At 33.4% G+C, this 20,905-nt stretch overlaps 1 protein-coding gene across 4 annotated transcripts in view; it reads right to left on the bottom strand.

Moving 5' to 3' along the window:
* NRXN1 (neurexin 1) overlaps nt 1-20,905 on the bottom strand; it is a 2,027,363-nt gene that overhangs the window by 442,507 nt on the left and 1,563,951 nt on the right. For all 4 annotated transcript variants that reach the window (XM_053712207.1, XM_053712206.1, XM_053712209.1 and 1 more), the window contains one exon: nt 8,571-8,752. In XM_053712207.1, the coding sequence (XP_053568182.1) occupies nt 8,571-8,752 (182 nt within the window). The remainder of the gene's footprint in view (nt 1-8,570; nt 8,753-20,905) is intronic.

Raw genomic sequence — 20,905 nt, 5'->3', positions numbered from 1 at the left:
AGATGCTGTTTCCGACCCACTCCGCTTCTGGTCCTCCTGAAGCAGAAGTTAAGAAGCAACAGTCGTAAGACCGCTGCTGCTTATCTCGTCAGTCACCTCTGAGGAGGCCGACAGAAATCAGCCCGATCGGATACTATTGGGTTGATTGACACCCCTTGCTAGCGGTAGATTGGCCGCAAATATGCAGGGGGTGGCATTGCACAAGCATTTCGCGAGAAATGCTTGTGCAATGATAAATTCATTCATTGATGTGCGGCGGACATGACCCACTACAGCGGCCCCATGGTATAAAATGAGCTTAAAGTAAGCACCACCGTAAGCATATCACACAGGATACATTGATGTTGTTTGTTAAAGGTCATGGCCATTATAGTAAAAACATAACCCCCTATAAAATGTTTTTTAAGGCAGGAAAAAAGGGGAAAAATTATTATGAAAACTTTTACTGTAAAATACTACAGTATAGTTTAATTATTCCACTCCCTCTAGAAAGACGCAAAGGCATTTTACAAATATGTGTCAATTTCATAACCATGCAACACGCTGTAGAGTGATTGCTTAGGCTAGTGCAGGAACTTGTGGAAAAATGTGCCCATTTTGGCCACAGAAAAGGAGAACAGTTAATCATGCTTAAAAGGCAATCAAGATGTACACCCCTGGACTGCTTTTTTCCCCAGTAATATCTAGCAACCTGTGCTAAAAAAGAAAGGTTTTAAAAGTTTATTTTGTAGGTTAATCTTTTGCAAAAACACACTGATGTTTGTATAACTCAATAAATTTCATAAAATAGAAATTCTAAACTTGCTAAGCATTTATCATTTAAGTATGACCATCAATTGTTAAAATGCCTACAGCATGATCTTTTCCACCATAGACACAACTGCTATAAAAAGTAATGCTTCTAGGAAATATTAAATATAGCAATGCATTTTTTATTTACATTAATATTCAAGTACCTGTTTCGAATATCAAGAAAATATTTATTTTTTTAGTGATAATTAAATCATTCTAGTTATTTAATAGATGTCTGTGTGATTAATAAATGTGGAGCTTTTATTAAAATACCAAACATATTTTTAGAATAAGATTTTTAGAAAAAAAAGAAAATTGAAGAATTATAACCCAAGCCTTTAGCAAAATGAGGAATTCATACTGCAGGACTGGAGTATTAATGTTTTATAAGAATATTTCTTACAGCATATACACTGTGTGTGTTTGTATATATATATATTCTTTAATAAATTGCATAGGAAACATAAAGTATACACAAACACACAACAATACCAAACATATTTGTTAGTCAACAAGGGAATTACATTTTTAAATATACATTTCACTGTTATAACATTTCTTCTAATACCAACATATAGTTATATATTGACATAAATATATTAATTTTAGAACATAGATAAATAAATGGAGATGAATATCAGTGGTGTACAAGTATATTGATTTATTCTGTTTAGCTGCTGGATAATGAGTACCCTTAAAAGATCTAATTTATGCTTAAATTTAAAATAAAAAAAACTCCTAAGTTGTTTTTTTTTTGCTTAAAGGGACACTCAATTCAAAATAAAACTTTCATGATTCAGATAGAGCATGCAATTTTAAGAAACCTTCCCATTTATTTCCATCAACAAAATGTGCACATTTTTATATTTGAACTTTTTGACTCACCAGCTCCTACTGAGCATGTGCATGAATTTACAGTATATACATACATCTGTGATTGGCTGATGGCTGTCACACAATAAAGGGGGTTGGAAATATACATAACTGACATTTTTTTTTAAAAAAACTACTACTAAGTTGAAGTTCAGAATAAGGGGCATATTTATTAATGTGCGAGCAGACATGATCCGATATTGCGGATCATGTCTGCCGAACATCAATAAATGCCTGAAGGCTCGCCAGAAACACGGGGCTTGATAAATATGCCCGTAAGTGCTATTGCATTGCCTTTTTATCATGCATCTGTTGATTATGCAAATCTACTGTATTTACTGGTCCTTCTAAAATGTCTTGCTTACTATTTGCCAGTGAAAATAATGTTAAAATTTACCAGTATAACACATATCAGGGTTGATTCCAATCTTTCTATCATGTTTTTATTATATTGGAAAATGGGATTGCTCTGTATTTTATCTTTTTCTTTATAAAAGCCATCACAATGTTCCCAAGTCAAACACAGCCAAGATTGATAACTGCCACTATATTTGATCCCCATGTCCTCATAACGGCACAGATAAGAGCAGATATTGGCTGTCAATCACCAAAATCCGAAATGGGTTAATGGGGTCAATGTGTGTTTTGCAACTGTATAGACTGGTGTTTCTGATAAGAAAATAAATGACATTTGTATATGGACATTATGGGTAATAGTGCACATGCTTGCTCAATGATTTAATAAGTTACAAATATTTATTTGTAATATTTTTTAATTATTAATTGAGAAAACCTTGCTTTGCGATTTGGCAAGATTTCCATTTAAAATTAAAAACAATGAGAAATGAATATCCATGTGACAAAACTGGCAGCAACTCATCTAATCTTATATATATATATAAATTTGATATCTTATCCACTTCTGATGGACAATACAATAGCTTAAAAAAGAGGTTAAATTAATATAGACCATATATTCATATATACATATAAAATGTTGCCTGTGGCAATTTCAGAGTGTATTACACATGTTGAAGATAATATTGATATTCCAAATCATCTTTAAATTCTCACAAACGTGTGAATGGCTAGTTTTGTACTTCATCAACACTCTTACAGGCCCATTTATCAAGTTCCGTATGGAGCTTGAAGGGCCGTGTTTCTGGCGAGTCTTCAGACTCGCCAGAAACACAACTTATGAAGCAGCGGTCTAAAGACTGCTGCTCCATAACCCTGTCCGCCTGCTCTGAGCGAATATGATCGGGTTGATTGACACCTCCCTGCTGGCGGCCAATTGGCCGCGAGTCAGCAGTGGGCGGCGCTGCTGGTGCAATGTTAAATGCGGAGAGCTTATTGCTCTCCGCATTTAGCGAGGTCTTGCGGACCTGATCCGCAGTGTCGGATCAGGTCCGCAAGACCTTTGATAAATTGGGGCCTTTGAGTGTTGAATTTAATGTGTCATTTTTTTTGTAGATATTAAGTTGATAGCTTGGGTTCTGGAGAATTGTGATCACCTAAGTCAATGCTGTCCATGCATCATATGGGTGAGATTTCTAATATTCGATCAAATATGTTTGCAATATGAAAATTGTGTTATTAGTTGGTTAGTGATTGTGCCAATGTCAGAAAATGTGTATGAGTAGCTTAGGAACACAATAGACAAGACTGGAATCAACCCCATTGTGTTTGTGTATTACAAAACAGATTGAAGACTCATCTCACCACTAGCTACAAATGTAGAAACATAGATTTTTGCAGTATTATTAGATGAAAGGTAGGTTGAATTAATTTATAGGATAGTCTAATAAATATCCAAACACTTTCCCAATCATTTCTTTATTTAGTTTTTCACATCTGTACTCCTCTGAATGTTATTCAACATTTCATCTAAAATTGTTGTGCTTCTTCAAATGACTCTTTAAACTGGTTCCATAAAACATAATATTATAACTCCATGTTCAAGAAACTTTTATTCTTAAATTCCTGTTAAACTTTTTTTTTAAATATATAAATATACGTGAAGGTTCCAATTATAACACATACTCTATTCTCTATCTATCTGTAGCTCATGAAATCATTTCTATTACAACTTTTTTTATATATACTTTAGACATTTAGTGGTGGTTTAATTTAAATACTTCTGCAAATAACATTTCCATTTGTAGGTGAGGTCTAATTTGTGATTTATAAAGTAGTATAAATACCTCACATTTTCTCTTGCTAATATATCATCCATTTATCCTACCTGCTTTTTCTGATGTATTGCTATACTACCTTTCATACCAGGTCTTTCTCTTTGACTGTCTATTAATAAAGGGAGATAAAGTGACCTTTTAAGCAATGATAAAACTATCTTAATAATAAGAGCATTTTATAATAGCTTTACTATTCCTTTATCATTATGTCCATTTCCACTGATAATAGCATACACATATAGCCACCAATAACTTGCAACATCTTCCTCAGGTGTGGCTTGGCAGTGCAACTTATACATATGTGTTTAACCCCTTTGCGAGGGATAGAAACAGTTACCGATGAACAGTCATGCAACAATAAAATGATCTAAAGAACGAGAGAGTATTTTATTATTGCATACACTTATCCCTTTAAGTCTATATTTCTATAAGTCTCTATGGGTTGTTTAGACTAAATGCATCATTTTGCAAATTTCAGAGCTACAATTTAGATCCTACTCACTTGACTGTCCCTCTGTGTATTGCACTAGAGTTTTTAATATCACTATATATTTTATAATGCCTTAGGTAAAAACAAAATGTTACAGATTAATCAGCTCCAAGTGGATGCCTGGGATCTAGATATACACTGTGTGCAGAATTATTAGGCAAATGAGTATTTTGACCACATCATCCTCTTTATGCATGTTGTCTTACTCCAAGCTGTATAGGCTCGAAAGCCTACTACCAATTAAGCATATTAGGTGATGTGCATCTCTGTAATGAGAAGGGGTGTGGTCTAATGACATCAACACCCTATATCAGGTGTTCATAATTATTAGGCAACTTCCTTTCCTTTGGCAAAATGGGTCAAAAGAAGGACTTGACAGGCTCAGAAAAGTCAAAAATAGTGAGATATCTTGCAGAGGGATGCAGCACTCTTAAATTTGCAAAGCTTCTGAAGCGTGATCATCGAACAATCAAGCGTTTCATTCAAAATAGTCAACAGGGTCGCAAGAAGCATGTGGAAAAACCAAGGCGCAAAATAACTGCCCATGAACTGAGAAAAGTCAAGCGTGCAGCTGCCAAGATGCCACTTGCCACCAGTTTGGCCATATTTCAGAGCTGCAACATCACTGGAGTGCCCAAAAGCACAAGGTGTGCAATACTCAGAGACATGGCCAAGGTAAGAAAGGCTGAAAGACGACCACCACTGAACAAGACACACAAGCTGAAACGTCAAGACTGGGCCAAGAAATATCTAAAGACTGATTTTTCTAAGGTTTTATGGACTGATGAAATGAGAGTGAGTCTTGATGGGCCAGATGGATGGGCCCGTGGCTGGATTGGTAAAGGGCAGAGAGCTCCAGTCCGACTCAGACGCCAGCAAGGTGGAGGTGGAGTACTGGTTTTGGCTGGTATCATCAAAGATGAGCTTGTGGGGCCTTTTTGGGTTGAGGATGGAGTCAAGCTCAACTCCCAGTCCTACTGCCAGTTTCTGGAAGACACCTTCTTCAAGCAGTGGTACAGGAAGAAGTCTGCATCCTTCAAGAAAAACATGATTTTCATGCAGGACAATGCTCCATCACACGCGTCCACGTACTCCACAGCGTGGCTGGCAAGAAAGGGTATAAAAGAAGAAAATCTAATGACATGGCCTCCTTGTTCACCTGATCTGAACCCCATTGAGAACCTGTGGTCCATCATCAAATGTGAGATTTACAAGGAGGGAAAACAGTACACCTCTCTGAACAGTGTCTGGGAGGCTGTGGTTGCTGCTGCACGCAATGTTGATGGTGAACAGATCAAAACACTGACAGAATCCATGGATGGCAGGCTTTTGAGTGTCCTTGCAAAGAAAGGTGGCTATATTGGTCACTGATTTGTTTTTGTTTTGTTTTTGAATGTCAGAAATGTATATTTGTGAATGTTGAGATGTTATATTGGTTTCACTGGTAAAAATAAATAATTGAAATGGGTATATATTTGTTTTTTGTTAAGTTGCCTAATAATTATGCACAGTAATAGTCACCTGCACACACAGATATCCCCCTAAAATAGCTATAACTAAAAACAAACTAAAAACTACTTCCAAAAATGTTCAGCTTTGATATTAATGAGTTTTTTGGGTTTATTGAGAACATGGTTGTTGTTCAATAATAAAATTAATCCTCAAAAATACAACTTGCCTAATAATTCTGCACTCCCTGTATATGCTTCAATAGGACATTCTAAGAAAGAAATACTACAACCCTTAAAGGACCAGTAAATACAGTGTATTTGCATAATCAACAAACGTGTGATTAAAAGACAATGTAATAGCACATAGGTGTAGATTTAGCAAGCAGCGGATGCTGCTATCTACCCCTGTACTTTCCGGCTTGCCGGAAATGTAAGTTAAGAAGCAGCGGTCATAAGACCACTGCTCCTTAACTCGTCCGCCACCTCTGAGGCGAAGGACAGCAATCAGCGCGATCGGATACAATTGGGTTGATTGACACACCCTGCTAGCGGCCGATTGGCAGCAAATGTGCAGGGTACGATATTGCACAAGCATTTCACATGAAATGCTTGTGCAATGATAAATGCCGGCAGCATATGCTGTCTGCATTATTCGATGTAGGGCGGACATGATCCGCTACAGCAGATCATGTCCGCCTGAACATAATAAATCAGCCCCTTAGTATGAACTTCAAATCAGGAGTAGATTTTTTTTTCTGACAAATTTAAAAGTTATGTATATTTTCACTCCTCCAGTATCATTTGACAGCCGTCAGCCAATCACAAATTCATATACGTATATTCTGTGAGTTCTTGCACATGCTCAGTAGGAACGGGTGACTCAAAAAGAGTAAATATAAAAAGACTGAGTACATATTGTTAATGGAAGTAAATTGGAAAGTTGTTTAAAATCGCTGCTCTGAAGTAGTGAGGACTTTTGAATGCTTTCCTAATGTTGTGAGTGAACAAAAAACTAAAATTAATTAAAATTGCATTTTCTCAAAACACCATGAAGCCTGGCTGTTAAATATCAAAACTGGCCAGCTGGACTCTATCAAATAGACCTGTGAAGCTGTCATACACTCAGATTATAGAGACATACTTGTCTTTCAATGTAAATAAAATATGTCTTGTCACAAAACATCTTCAAATATCAATAAGAAAAATCTGCTTTTTAATAAACTAGCTCAAAATAGTGATAGAAATAAGATTAATTTAATTTGCTTTAAACCATTGTTTGCATACTAAATTTGCATATAGCAATCCCCACATGATGCAGCTTTTACTTTCTTACATTAAATAACTAGGACAACTGCTCATTTTACCCTTTGAGTACTAAGCAATTTCCCACCTAGGTGCTAAACTGGATTTAAGGTTTTTTTTTTTTTGTTTGTTTGTTTTTAAATATATATTGTTTTAACTTTTTTTTTTTTTCATATCTCCAATACTTATACCATTGGAAAGGTTAGGCGATTACCTTTCCAATGGTGGGTCTGTAGCTACTTAGATGCCTGGTGATACAGGCTTCTAAGCAGCATGCCCCCATTTCCCTATACTGCCCATTGTAACTTTTCAATAAAGTTGTGCGGTGATCACGTCATTGCGTGTGATGTCCCCACGCAAAGCGTGAAGCCCCGGCGATGCCTGTCACTATACAAGCCCGATCGCCAGGGTGGGAGTCTATGGGAGCCCCCAGATTGCCCTCAAGGTGGGTGAGTGCTAGCGACAGCCCTGAGCCATCGTCAGCACCTGACAAGGAAAATTTGCAACGGCTCAGAGGCGTCGTTAGCACTTAAAGGGTTAAAGGGGCAGTGAACTGTAAAACTGTTTTCCCCTCAATGTGTTTGCAATGACTTGTTATGCCAGCTGCAGAGTTAAAAATATCTTAAACAAAATTATATACAGTTTAACACTATATAAGACATTCTAAATCTATTATTTGATCTAGTTATTTAGGTTATAAAGGTTAAAGAACATTATAATTTTGAAAGAAATTTACAAAATGTGTACTTCAATTAAAGGGACAGTCTAGTCCAAATTAAACTTTCATGATTCAGATAGGTCATGCAATTTTTAAACAACTTTCCAATTTACTTTTACTATCATATTTGCTTTGTTCTCTTAGCATTCTTTGTTAAAGGCTGAACCTTGATAGGCTGATATGCTAATTTCTAAGCCTTTGAAGTCCGCCTCTTGTCTCAGTGCATTTTTCACAGTTAGTCAGTGCTAGTTCATGTGTGTCATACAGATAACATTGTGCTCACTCCCGTTGAGTTATTTATGAGTCAGCCCTGATTGGCTAAAATGCAAGTCTGCCAAAAGAACTGAGGTAAGAGGGCAGTCTTCAGAGGCTTAGATGCATTGTAATCACAGAGGTAAAAAGTATATTAATATAACCATGTTGGTTATGCAAAACTGGGGGATGGGTAATAAAGGGATTATCTATATTTTTAAACAATAACAATTCTGGAGTAGACTGTCCTTTTAATGTTGACAATATTGAAAATGAGTGTAAATCATAAGAAAATTGTTTACAAATAAATGAGTATGGTTGAATAGTGAAGAACACTGTTCAAGAAATGTACATGATCCAGCAAACTTTCTGTTCAAATTATTTATTGTATTTGATGCATGTAAAAAATATACTGTATCAATTAATAGTTCTATACATGACACACTTAGACATCAGAAAGGCACAATCCTGAAATATATAAATTAGAAAGTACTTACAATATGCAGCTCTAAGTAGTCACCCAATCCTGAAGAGCTGTCCACTCGAACCAAGACTGCCTCCTTTTGAACCGTGCTAAACCCTATTGTCAGTCTATCTGCACGTGTGCTTGGCCGATCGTTAGGGGGCCACGTATACGTAATTTGTCCACCACCTTTGCTAAAAATATATGTTGTGCCAGCTGTAAAGATAAATACAAACAATAATATTAACATCTCACTTTGATAGTTCAGTCAAATACTACTCAAAGAAATATTGAAACAAATTTGGATTTCAATTAAAATGCCCTTTAAAAATATTTTTAGTTAAAGGACCAGTCAACACAGTAGATTTGCATAATCAACAAGACAAGACAATAGCACTTAGTCTGAAATTAAAATGAGTAGTAGATTTTTTTATGACAATTTTTAAAAACTCATGTCTATTTCCACTCCTCCTGTACCATGTGACAGCCACCATCCAATAACAAATGCATACACATACCATGTGACAGCAATCAGCCAATCACAAATGCATACACATTTATTCTGCACATGCTCAGTAGGAGCTGGTGACTCAAAAAGGTTAAATATAAAAAGAATGTGCACATTTTGTTATTTAATGGAAGTAAATTGGAAAGTTGTTTAAAATTGCAAGCTCTGTCTGAATCATTAAAGTTTAATTTTGACTTGTGTCCCTTAAAATATAGAAAATATGTTCATACAGAATTATGAAATTTAAAACAGAAGATTCAAACATTTGCTTCATTTTAAAATCCAGGTGATATTCAAATAATCTTTCTATTAAACTTATTCAGTGGCTATATTTGTTAACATACGTTTAATTTGAGCAAGGTCTGAAATTATTATTTGTTTTAATTTTTTTATTACAAATATGCAATGGACATTGACTGTTGACAATGTAAGACCATGGACAGTGAGCAGTAAAATTCCCACTGGGTTTTAAACCACTAAAATTGAATATATTACAGACCCAGAGTGGAACCTATTTAATGTTCTCATTACATTCAAAGGTAGCTTCATAATTTGCAATATTTTTTATAAGGCAAATCAGATAAAACATATTTTAGTAATCAATTTTTTTTTCTGTATGGTGTTAAAATGTTAAACTTACTGCTCTTGTATCAGTATAATACTTAAATGGTATTTGTTTATAGACAGAGTTGTTGTACAAAAGAACAGATCATCCATAACCTGGCAATAGACTATACAGTGTATGGGTTGTGGGTGCTAGTCACAATATAATGAAAGGAAGATACAAACAATATTTAACAAATTCCGAATAGACAAGAATTGCTCATGAAAACCTGTCCCCCGCCGTGGTTGTTAGAAGGCAGAATATGCTGCCCACTTTAAAAAGCTGCTTGTGCAACATATCCCCCTGCTTGTGACTGGCTGTCAATCACCCTGGTTGTACTAGTCCGGGGTTATTTCAAACCACAAGACCAGAACTGGCGGATACGTTAGGATACAGCAGTCTGATAACCGCTGCTTCTTAACTATCGTCTGCGAGTCTGCATTAAAGTCACTCCAAAGGGCACTCCAAAGCTGCTACATCTGCAGCTTTATATCTGGAGCCCTTTAACTAAATAATAAATATTGCTGGATTATCATTACAGCTGAAAAATCCACATTACAAGCTGCACCATAGGCATACTAGATCATCTGATAATATAATCCACACATGGTGCTGTACCTGTGTTTTCAAGTGGAGAGTAATTTGAGTGTAAAATATTAACACATACATATGGGTCCAAGTTTACTGTTTTAATTTACGCTACAGTTGGTAAAAAATAGAACAATGTATATTTCCTCTAAAGTGTAGATAACATACAGGAGTGAAATAATTAACTCAATAAGAAAAACACACCCTAGGGTTACTTCTGCTACATGCAGGTTGTTTCCATATACATTATGAAAATATGAATCTCCACAAACGTTTGTACACAATGATCTGATTATTTTGTGATATTCAAATTTAGTTTATTAAAACAAAGGGGAGAAACAAGGATTTATTTTCCGTATCAATATATTCAATTTTATAATAAATCAATATTTAAAACCCCAGGCATGATAAGGAGCCAGTTATATCAAACATAAATAAAGCAATACATTATTTACTGTAGCTTTATAATCTGTTGTTTACTTCATTTGGAAAATCCTCTCACTCAATTAAAAAAGTCCCATCTGAAGAGAAACAATAGATTTTATTTTATTATATTTATATTTTTATATATATATATATATATATATATATATATATATATATATATATATATATATATATATATATATTCTTGTATACTTTTAGGGCTATGCATGTGTAGGAACTCCATAAATGTATAATTAACCACATTATAATAGCAAAATTCTAACAAGATATGACTTCATAATTAGTTTGGAACGATAAATTAGCATATTCAGGTCAGCTTTCATTGCACTTATTCTGTTCATTTGAATATATAATGTCGTGCAAATCAGAGAAACATAACAAATACCACTGTCTTTGACATAAAATATGTTAGTTGTATCTCAAATCAAAATAAAATAAATACTCCCATAGGTGAGTTATCTGAGTTGTGTATATTATTATTCTTGGAAATCAAATTTTAAAAAAGGTGTCTGATGGAACATGTTATTATATCTTTTTCTTGAAAAAAAATCTATTACAAAACCTCCCACTGTAATGGAGCTTACATTTTATATGTATTTTCTAGTAACTCAATACAAATATTTTCTTTGACTTTTATCTTACATCTTGTCTCATTGATTTTCTCTATAGGATTTATTTTCTGCATTTGTAAGTACCATTTTTTTCTCTGTAGATTGCCTCCCTATTTCTTTACTTTTACACTATTAAAGTGATGCTTTTTTATATATGTTGGTCGCATCTGCTCACTCTTGTTTTGACATCTGATATTTTTTTTTTCATTATGGTTCTACCAGCTTAATCCACATATTGAACTCAAAGGCAACACCTAGCAGTCAAATTAAACATTTCAATAGTCACATCATTACCGTGTCTAATCCAAAATCCTCTGAGCTATGCACATAAAAGCGGTTTCGGTATCTGCTAGGATGTGATGATTTTACTGTCTTTTTCAATTAAACATCATCACTTTCTCCAAGCTACCTTGGACAGGCAAAGCCTGATTTTTCTTTCTACATTTTTGTTCTATGAAAAATGCATATTTAATAAGTATTATGATTCACTCATTATATTCATTATCTTATAAATGGTATATACAGGTTCAATACAATGAAAGTGTTCATGTTTACGTTGAAAATTGATTTTAAGTGTACTCATAAGGGCCTATTCTAACCCATTAGAATGCTGTGAAGTGCTCTGAGGTTTTTTTTTTTCATTGGGTTTATAAATTCAAGGTCTTTCTAAGTCATAAAAAATCTGCTTTTAGCAAAGTTTTGAAGTGATTCAGCTAATATATTGCATTGAGAGACTGTAACAGTGGTATTCCAATCTATTAAAGGACCACTATACACAGTAGAATAGCATAATTAATAAATGCAGAATAAAGAGACAATTCAAAATCACTTGCTTTTCTGACAAATGCTTTTCTGATGCTTTTCTGACAAATGTCAAAGTTAGTTACATTTTCCTTCTTGTAAATCTTGCACTTACTCAGTAGGTGCTGGTGCCTCAGAAAGTGGGCATATAAAAAGATGGTGCAAATTTATATAATAAGATAATATAAGAGAATTGGAAAGTTGTTTAAAATTGTGCACGCTATTTGAATCATGAAATTTTAATTTTGACTTGACTTTAACAAACACTTTCTTAGCATCTTTCCACAGAATTGCTATAACTTTCCATGTATTAAAATTGTCTCTTTGCAAGGCTGTTTTTTTAGTTTACAATTTGTTAATTTTGATATACCACCTATTATTAAAAATCCTAAATTATTTCCTTTAGTAGAAACCCTGATCATGTCTTTCTTTGTCTATTTATTTCAAATACATTATATGATAATGACCCCTAATTTCCAATACAGCTGTTAATCATAATCTCAATTAAACTAATGAACTAACCTAGAAAAGACAAAAAATAAAGTGAAACATTAGTGTATATTAATTAATTATCATCTGCTTTTAAATAACTAAGCTATTTGTCCTTTATCTGTTTATTTATTATTAATGTATTTATGTATAATGTGATATCAGTGAAATTTGTTTGTGAAAACACATGCCAAAAACTCTGATTGCCCATTGGTCGGTAGCTCTTCAATCACGATAGTTTTGACCTCACAACACAGTTAAATATTTAGAAGTACAACGCTGATTGAAGGGTTGAGGGGTAATAGAACATTTCAAGGACATGTATGTTATTCAGTACATGAGGATTCATGTACTTTATGTTTAGCTGGAAATTAGTGAAGAGAACGTGACAGAAAATGAAGGTCTGCAGTGACACCAAATCTGATAAATGCCTGTTTTCTTGATGTTGTGTTTTGCTTGAAATGTGAGTCCCCAAATGTATTTGAATGAATTACATTATGTTGGGTATTTTTTGTGTTTCGTGTACAGGAATTTACATACCGTATTTAAATATAAGAGACACAGAACATTTTTTGAGTATCAGACTAGATTTATTGGGGTCCATTTATTAAAAGCTGGACCAACAAAGATGCCATCCAAGAACCTTGTCCGCCCGGCAATGTAGCAAGTGTACAGCATGTGCTAACTGCATTTACCATTGAAAAAGCAATTGCTTGTGCAGTCTCGCCCCTGCTCTTGTGCAACCAAATGGTTGAGAGCAGAGCATGTCAATCATTCTGATTAGATCCGAACAGGGTGATTTAACTCTACCACCCTTGAGGTGGCAGAGAGGCTAAGTAGCAGTGGTCTTAAGTGTTTTAAGACTGTTTGAACAACCCTGAAAAGCTCAGGCTCCAAAGCAACATTCTCAGTTTTATAAAAAGGGCCCATCATTTTAAATATCATCTAAGACCAAGATTTCAGAGTCAATAAGCATGCTTCTTTAATATCTAAAATATTTTTACTATAGAGTGTTTTATGTGACCAATAATGTCAAGAGAACAGGAAATATATAAAACAAGAGTTAAAATTTAAGAAAAAATATGATAGAGAAGAAAATAAAGATAATGAACTTGAAGGGTGTCAAGAAATAGTATATTACTGTCCCTGAGTTCTGAAAGAAGCTACTCAGTTGAAAAGGTTTAACAGATTTTATGTCTGAACTTGTATGTGATTGCATGATATCTGATGTCAGTGGCAAAAGGTGACAACAGTTTTGATCAGTAGAAAACAAAATTGATGAGAAAAGGAGATTAAGGCAGAAATGAAGATGCAAAGGTCTCAACCACATGGGCAAAAACACTGAATTTACAGCGCTAAATTAGTACTTGACAACCCTCATTATTTAACAATCCAAAACATCTTACTGCATTTAATTAATAGAAACCCTGGAGGTTATAATATGTCAAAAGCTTTTAGAGACTTCTATTTCCCAGTAAACTAGAAAATATATTATTTAAAAAATATTGATGTAATTATCCCATGGTCCCTAGAGAGGCCAAAAAGCAACTTCTGTAATTTTGTAATGCTGCAAATAGCTGATTTATGCAATTTGCAGTATTTTGAAAAACAAGTGTGAAACATAACACAATTTTTACACAAACATATCTCATATGTGGTGTAGAATTTTTTTTTTAATTCAAAGGTGTATTCAGCAACAAATATTTATTTATTTTCTAACTTTATTTTAATTTTATTTTAACAATTAATGTTATTTTGAATTCTCCTTGAAAAGGTAGAAATGATCTAAATCAACCCAATGTATCTATGTAAATGATTGTGAATTGTATTGATATTTTTTTCTAACTGTGAGAGATAAAGTCTATGCCCTGGTTATTCAACATTGTGCTTCTGAGTCCATGGGGCCAATTTATTATTCACTGAATGCTGCTTTATGCAGTTGTTTTCGCCGGAAACATAAATTAAGAAGCAGTGGTCTTAAGATCGTTGCTCCTTAACTCGTTCACCACCTCTGAGGCGGCGAACAGCAATCCGCCCGATCGCATATGATCGGGTTGATTGACACTTCCTGCAGGGGATGGCATTGCACAAGCATTTCACAAGGAATGCTTGTGCAATGATAAATGCCGACAGCGTATGCTGTCGGCATTTATCGATGTCTGGTGGATCATGTCCACCAAACAGATGATAAATTGGCCCCCATTTCTTTAAATGCTGTGTCCAAATTCAATAGTATGGAATTAATTAATTACTAGTTATTATATATTTTTTTTAGAGTACAATTTCCCTTTAAAGGTAATAATATCACCTAAGCCATCTGTGCTTTCCACTACCCTCCAATGCATGATCCCATGAATTACATAGTGAGAGTGGCATTGTGCCTCTTCTATATGCATAGGTGACTCTATTATATTAAATATTTCACTGGCTACTAAAATATATATGTGAGTAATCTTGGAGTCTCGTGTATCAGGCAAATTTGTCCGGCATGCCTTTAAGGTTCTATAACTCCAGACTCTTTCTTATATGGAAAATATCTATATATTTTTATATAATTTTTGCAATATAAATACAATTTGATATGTGTCATGCTTTTTTTTTTGCAATATATTAAATACAGCCACCATCTTTTACAGTGATATATGAATCATGCATAAAGCCCAGTCTTTAGTGTACAGTATCATCAATTAAGCATCTACTGCTATTTAGTTTCCATTGAACTCTATTATTTGTCATCCTTGAGCAAATCAGCAGAGTTCTGTGAAATGACAGTCAATTAGCTGATCATTGATTAATTATCTTATTGATCTATTTCTATCTCTACAGTTTGAAAACCTCATTGCAATGTAATATATGGTTCATATCCAAGACTCACAGTTAAATAGTGGAGTGAAAGAATTAAATGACTGTCTAACTCTAGGTTTGCATTATGTGCAAAACGTTAATCTCTCTTCCCTTTTGGACAGATAAGGAAGCTACAGATAAAATGAAGATTGAAATCAAAATTAAAACTGTCAATATAGGAGGAAGAAAATTTTCTTCATTTCTACAAGACATTTTCACTGGCTTCAAATATTCCAAATATACTTTAGCAAATGACAAGCTGCTATTTACAAAAATATGATAAAATAATGATAAATATCTGCAATTGCTTCTATGGATGAAATAAAAAAAAATACTATTAAACTGCAAGGCTTCGAAAAGGGAAACATTATAATAACATACATTTTCAAAGCAATGACATTTTTTTTTAAAGAGATGAAAAAAATGGAAATGTAGATTTTCAATTTACATGTCACACTTTTCAAAGCCAGCAATGATATGATGCCACTTATGGTTTTCTTAACATGTTACTTTTACTGGAAAATGTGCCTTCTTCATTATAAAGGGGCTTTTGTTATTGTTGAATGCACCCATTTGTATATTTTTGCTCAGTAGTATACAGTAAATTAGTCTGGTAAAAACATGTTTTGCTTAAAGGGACACTGTACCCAAAATGTTTCTTTTGTGATTCAGATTGAGCATGAAATTTTAAGCAACTTTCTAATTTACTCCTATTATCAAATTTTCTTCATTCTCTTGGTATCTTTATTTGAAATGCAAGAATGTAAGTTTAGATGCCGGCCCATTTTTGGTGAACAACCTGGGTTGTCCTTGCTGATTGGTGGATAAATTCATCCACCAATAAAAAGTGCTGTCCAGAGTACTGAACCAAAAAAAAAGCTTAGATGCCTTCTTTTTCAAATAATGATAGCAAGAGAACGAAGAAAAATTGATAATAGGAGTAAATTAGAAAGTTGCTTAAAATTGCATGCTCTTTCTGAATTACAAAAGAAAAAAATTGGGTACAGTGTCCCTTTAAGAAACAATATGACAATCTATAAAGATTGAATTGAATTGTAAAATTGCATTTTTCGAAAAGATAAAAAAAGTATACCTCCAGAATAGTAGTGTTGTATATCATGACACATGATGTTTATTTAAAAAAGTACACATGCAAACAACAAATATACTGAAGTAGCATGTGTGAATAAATATATTTACACATTATCCACACATGCGTATGCATAACCACATATATTGTGTACAGTGTTAATGCACATATTATCATATGTTGATGCCATACTATATAGAATATGCCCATTGTAAAATGTCTTAATGAAATGTGTGCAGTTTGATTTTAAGAAAATATCATAATGTAATTCTTTGCAAACATATAGTCACATTTTTTAAATTGTTAAAGGACACGCAAAGCACCTTGCTTTACTAAATCTAAAAGAAGACATTCTGGGCCCGAAAAAGGGTTTATCACGGCTGTTTGTGTGCAAAACTGATGTAGCGCTAGTATTACAAGTTGAAAGTAAATCTGATTGCTTGAGCACAAGTGAAGTTAATGAGCATTGTCCTCAGAGCTATGGTTAAAGTGACTCAAAATATGAGGTCTCAGGTAAAGAAAAAGGGCAGGCATAGGGCTTTCAGATTCATACATATACATGTCTAAATATGTATCTATTTCTTCAATACTTAAACAAATAAAATCATTTTGGAAAATAAATCTGCATATTATTCACAGGCTAATCATTATGCTAAGCATGTTTTATTAGTGCTTAGTGTCCCTTTAAGTGAGTTATTATTCCACACACCAGCTTTATAAACAACTTTAACCTAACTTTTTTCATCTATATGTATTGTTTTAACATAATGACTTTTCATTTGCCTGATAGAAATTTGTTGAGTTTAATTAATGTCCATTTATCATACGAAATCATCAGTAAGGCTACACCCTCCTATTCATTTTCAATTTCCTGCAAATTTTCTACCATCTTATTACTTATCTCATTGTGTCTACTGGGCATTTCTTGAACAGGACTTATTCTGTGAAACTCCTTGCCTTTCTCTCTAACATATAATGTTAAAAAAAGTCTGTAAACATTTCCATGACAGCGATTTTTTTGATCATCAAGAATTTAATGTATGTGTCTTGCCCAGAACTCTGCATAGCTACATAAAAATATTGTTGGTCTTGTTTCACTGTTGAAACTTTTATAATAATCTCTCTAGTTTGGAGAACTTTAGATCATTGGGCCCTAAGTCCTGCCTCCAGCTTTCAGTGTTTGAAGCGTTCTATAAAGAGATATATACAAACTATGTAACCTATTTCTCATTTCAGATAGATCATTATCATCCTCAACAGTTCCCCATGTACTTCCTATACCATGTAAGCTCTCAAGGCCACCTGTCATTTAGATGGCCTTGAATAAAGATGGTCTATAACTAGAACTGTTATCCAGCTGGTATTTTTCCAAAATGGCTGGTACAAGTCAATAAAAAAAAAAAAATTAAAGAAGAAATTAAGAAATAAATAGCCTATAGCAGTGAATCCAATTATAAACAGTCATACTTGCTTTATATGCTGTAAAATGTATGCTAACAAGCACTACCAATATTTTAACAAGAAGGAAGGGAATCCTATCTACATAAATGGCAATTAGTAAGACGATGATGATGATTTTTATTATTATTATTATTATTATTATTACTATCTATATTTAAGACATGTTTCTTTTCATGGCGAAATTCAGATATTTATAATAATGTACTCACAATTGATTCACATAAACCAGAGTATACCACTAATTTGCCTTTCTCCATAGTTACTATAATATGCACTTAAAGCCCACACATAAAGCACTACATATCTAACTTCAGTATAGCCCTTGTTTAACAATGAATTATTTTATGTTAATTATCTGCATGCTATTTCCATAATAGAAATTCAAAATGAAAATGACTAATTTAAAATACATTACATTTAACAGAAAAATTGAAAATAAGATCATCTACTCCATTAAATTGTATGCATGATTTCATAGTATGCAAAAATCAATGTGTTCCTTCATTTAAAACATGTTAATGGAAATTGTGTGCATTTTAATTCAAAGATGATAATTTAATTGTACCTCCTATTTGACTGCACATTAGTCTTTCAAAGAACAATGACCTAAAACTGAACACAATTTTAAGATTTTAACACTGTACATCAGTAGTATTGTTTCATATCCAATGGATTTAGGTAACATATATTACAACACATTAATATTCTATATGTCTTGCAATCTTTGCACACTGGGCAGGTTTTAGCAAAAACAACTATCGCTAAATAAGCACTGCCACTAATTGGTACAATCGTTGGTATTCTAAGCAATAGCTGTGCTACCAAAGACTTTAAATTAGCATTAGACTTCTTGCTGTGAGGTTTTTTTTCCTTCCAAACTGTACAAAGATTCTAAACGTCTGTTGCATTACTCTCACTGTGTGAAACATTTTTTTTTCTTTACTCAATTCAGCTGTCTTTCAAAACCAGGAGATGTACTTTGTCATCTGAAACGATTGTACGTTCATCAGTACTATGGTTTCTAGTGATTCTATGGTAAACAGAAAATTAACATTATGCTCATTTTTACTTGATTATTCTGCTTGCTTGTGAGCAGTCAGCAATGGTACAATTTTTTTTTTTCTATTGCCTCCGTTGGCTTTTCTGACTTTCACATGCTGATTGCTTCAGCAGTAGAGGGTAGACATTTATTATTCTATGATTAAGTGACAACTGATTTCAAACTGAGGCCTGGCATACAAACCATAGACAGCTTTTTTCACTTTTCTGGCATCTGGAGCATTGTTCTCTGAATATAACTTAACTATATAAAAGTAAAAACACTGAAATAATTAACAGTTTTGCAATTTAGGCATAAAAACAACCATTTATATATACATTTTTTCTTCTGTTGCTGACATACAGCATTTAACCCTACTTTGCATAAAATAACTGGAAAATGAAAAATTTAAAAATATATAATAAAACTGCTGGTTTATCATTTGAAAAAAGCATTGAACGGAAAACAATTAGTTTTTCAATTCATATACTCATAATTCATTTTACATATTTTATGCTCCCATGCTTAACTCATATTAGACTAAAATAATCTGTATTTCTAAGATTAAATATGTAATTTGATATCAGTAGCACTGATTCTTCAAATTAACATAGCTTTATTATTTATATGTTTGTTTTTAGTAACAGTAACTTTTGTTATATTTCAATAAAATCATTTCGATTTTGGACTGAAGGGCTGAGACACCATTTAATTATAAATAACTTCAAATGGGTAACATAAATATCTAAAATGAAAGAGATGGCTGCATTCCGGTGGCTTTGAACATAAAATATACAAATTTATCTGAGCCCAAATCCTTACGTGTTTTGTGCCCTGCGGCATTTAATCATAGGATCTAAAGTTAAAGGGACACTAAACCCAATTTTTTTTATTTTATGATTCAGATAGAGCATGTAATTTTAAGCAACTAATTTACTCCTTTTATCAATTTGTCTTTGTTCTCTTGCTATCTTTATTTGAAAAGAAGGCATCTAAGCTTTTTCTTGGTTCAGACCTCTGGGCAGCACTTTTTTATTGGTGGATGAATTTATCCACCAATCACCAAGGACAACCCAGGTTGTTCACCAACAATGGGCCGGCATCTAAACTTACATACTTGCATTTCAAATAAAGATACCAAGAGAATAAAGAAAATTTGATAATAGGAGTAAATTAGAAAGTTGCTTAAAATTTCACGTGCTATCTAAATCATGAAAAAAAAAATATGGGTTTAGTGTCCCTTTAAGCTCCTGTGTAACTCCAGATTAAGATACAAATGATGTGTAAATAAGAAGCAAGAATACAGGAGTAATATCCAATTACTGTCCATATCCTTATCTGGTGTAGAATGATTATGTTCTGGTCATCCAACTTTGGGTACAAGTTTAAAAAATGCTCTAATGAAATAGATAATTTTATTTTTAAAAGTAAAAATCCCTTTAAAAGGCATGTCACCTTATTAAAACTTTGAGCAATATAGTATATGGTAACATAAACATGCAAACATTTGAGGTTACCCTGAATACCTATCAACCAACTTGTCTTGTGAGGAATATTTGGTAGCATATGTCCTTTGTACTTGCAACACCAATAACATAGTGTAAATCCCAACAAGTTATCCCAAGCTTTAAATAGTAAAAAGGTTGGTGCCTACTGAAGGAGATTAAAGACTGTTAGTTTTAAATTTGTATCCTGTGACTTGATAACCTAGCAAGCTTTATTCTTTGCCTTTGATAACTATAGCCCTTGAAGTGGTACTCAAGTTATATTAATATGCTAAACAGGTATCCTTGTTGAATATGAGTAAACTATTAATTGGAGGAATGAACCCTGAAGATGGGCAACTTCATTCACAGGGTGTTACCTTAGGCACTAAATGTTTTATAA

The sequence above is a fragment of the Bombina bombina genome, chromosome 4 (assembly GCF_027579735.1).
Source record: "Bombina bombina isolate aBomBom1 chromosome 4, aBomBom1.pri, whole genome shotgun sequence".
Lineage (NCBI taxonomy): Eukaryota > Metazoa > Chordata > Amphibia > Anura > Bombinatoridae > Bombina > Bombina bombina.
The sequence above is the reverse complement of the archived record's forward strand: the minus strand, read 5'-3'. Positions and strand labels throughout refer to the sequence as shown.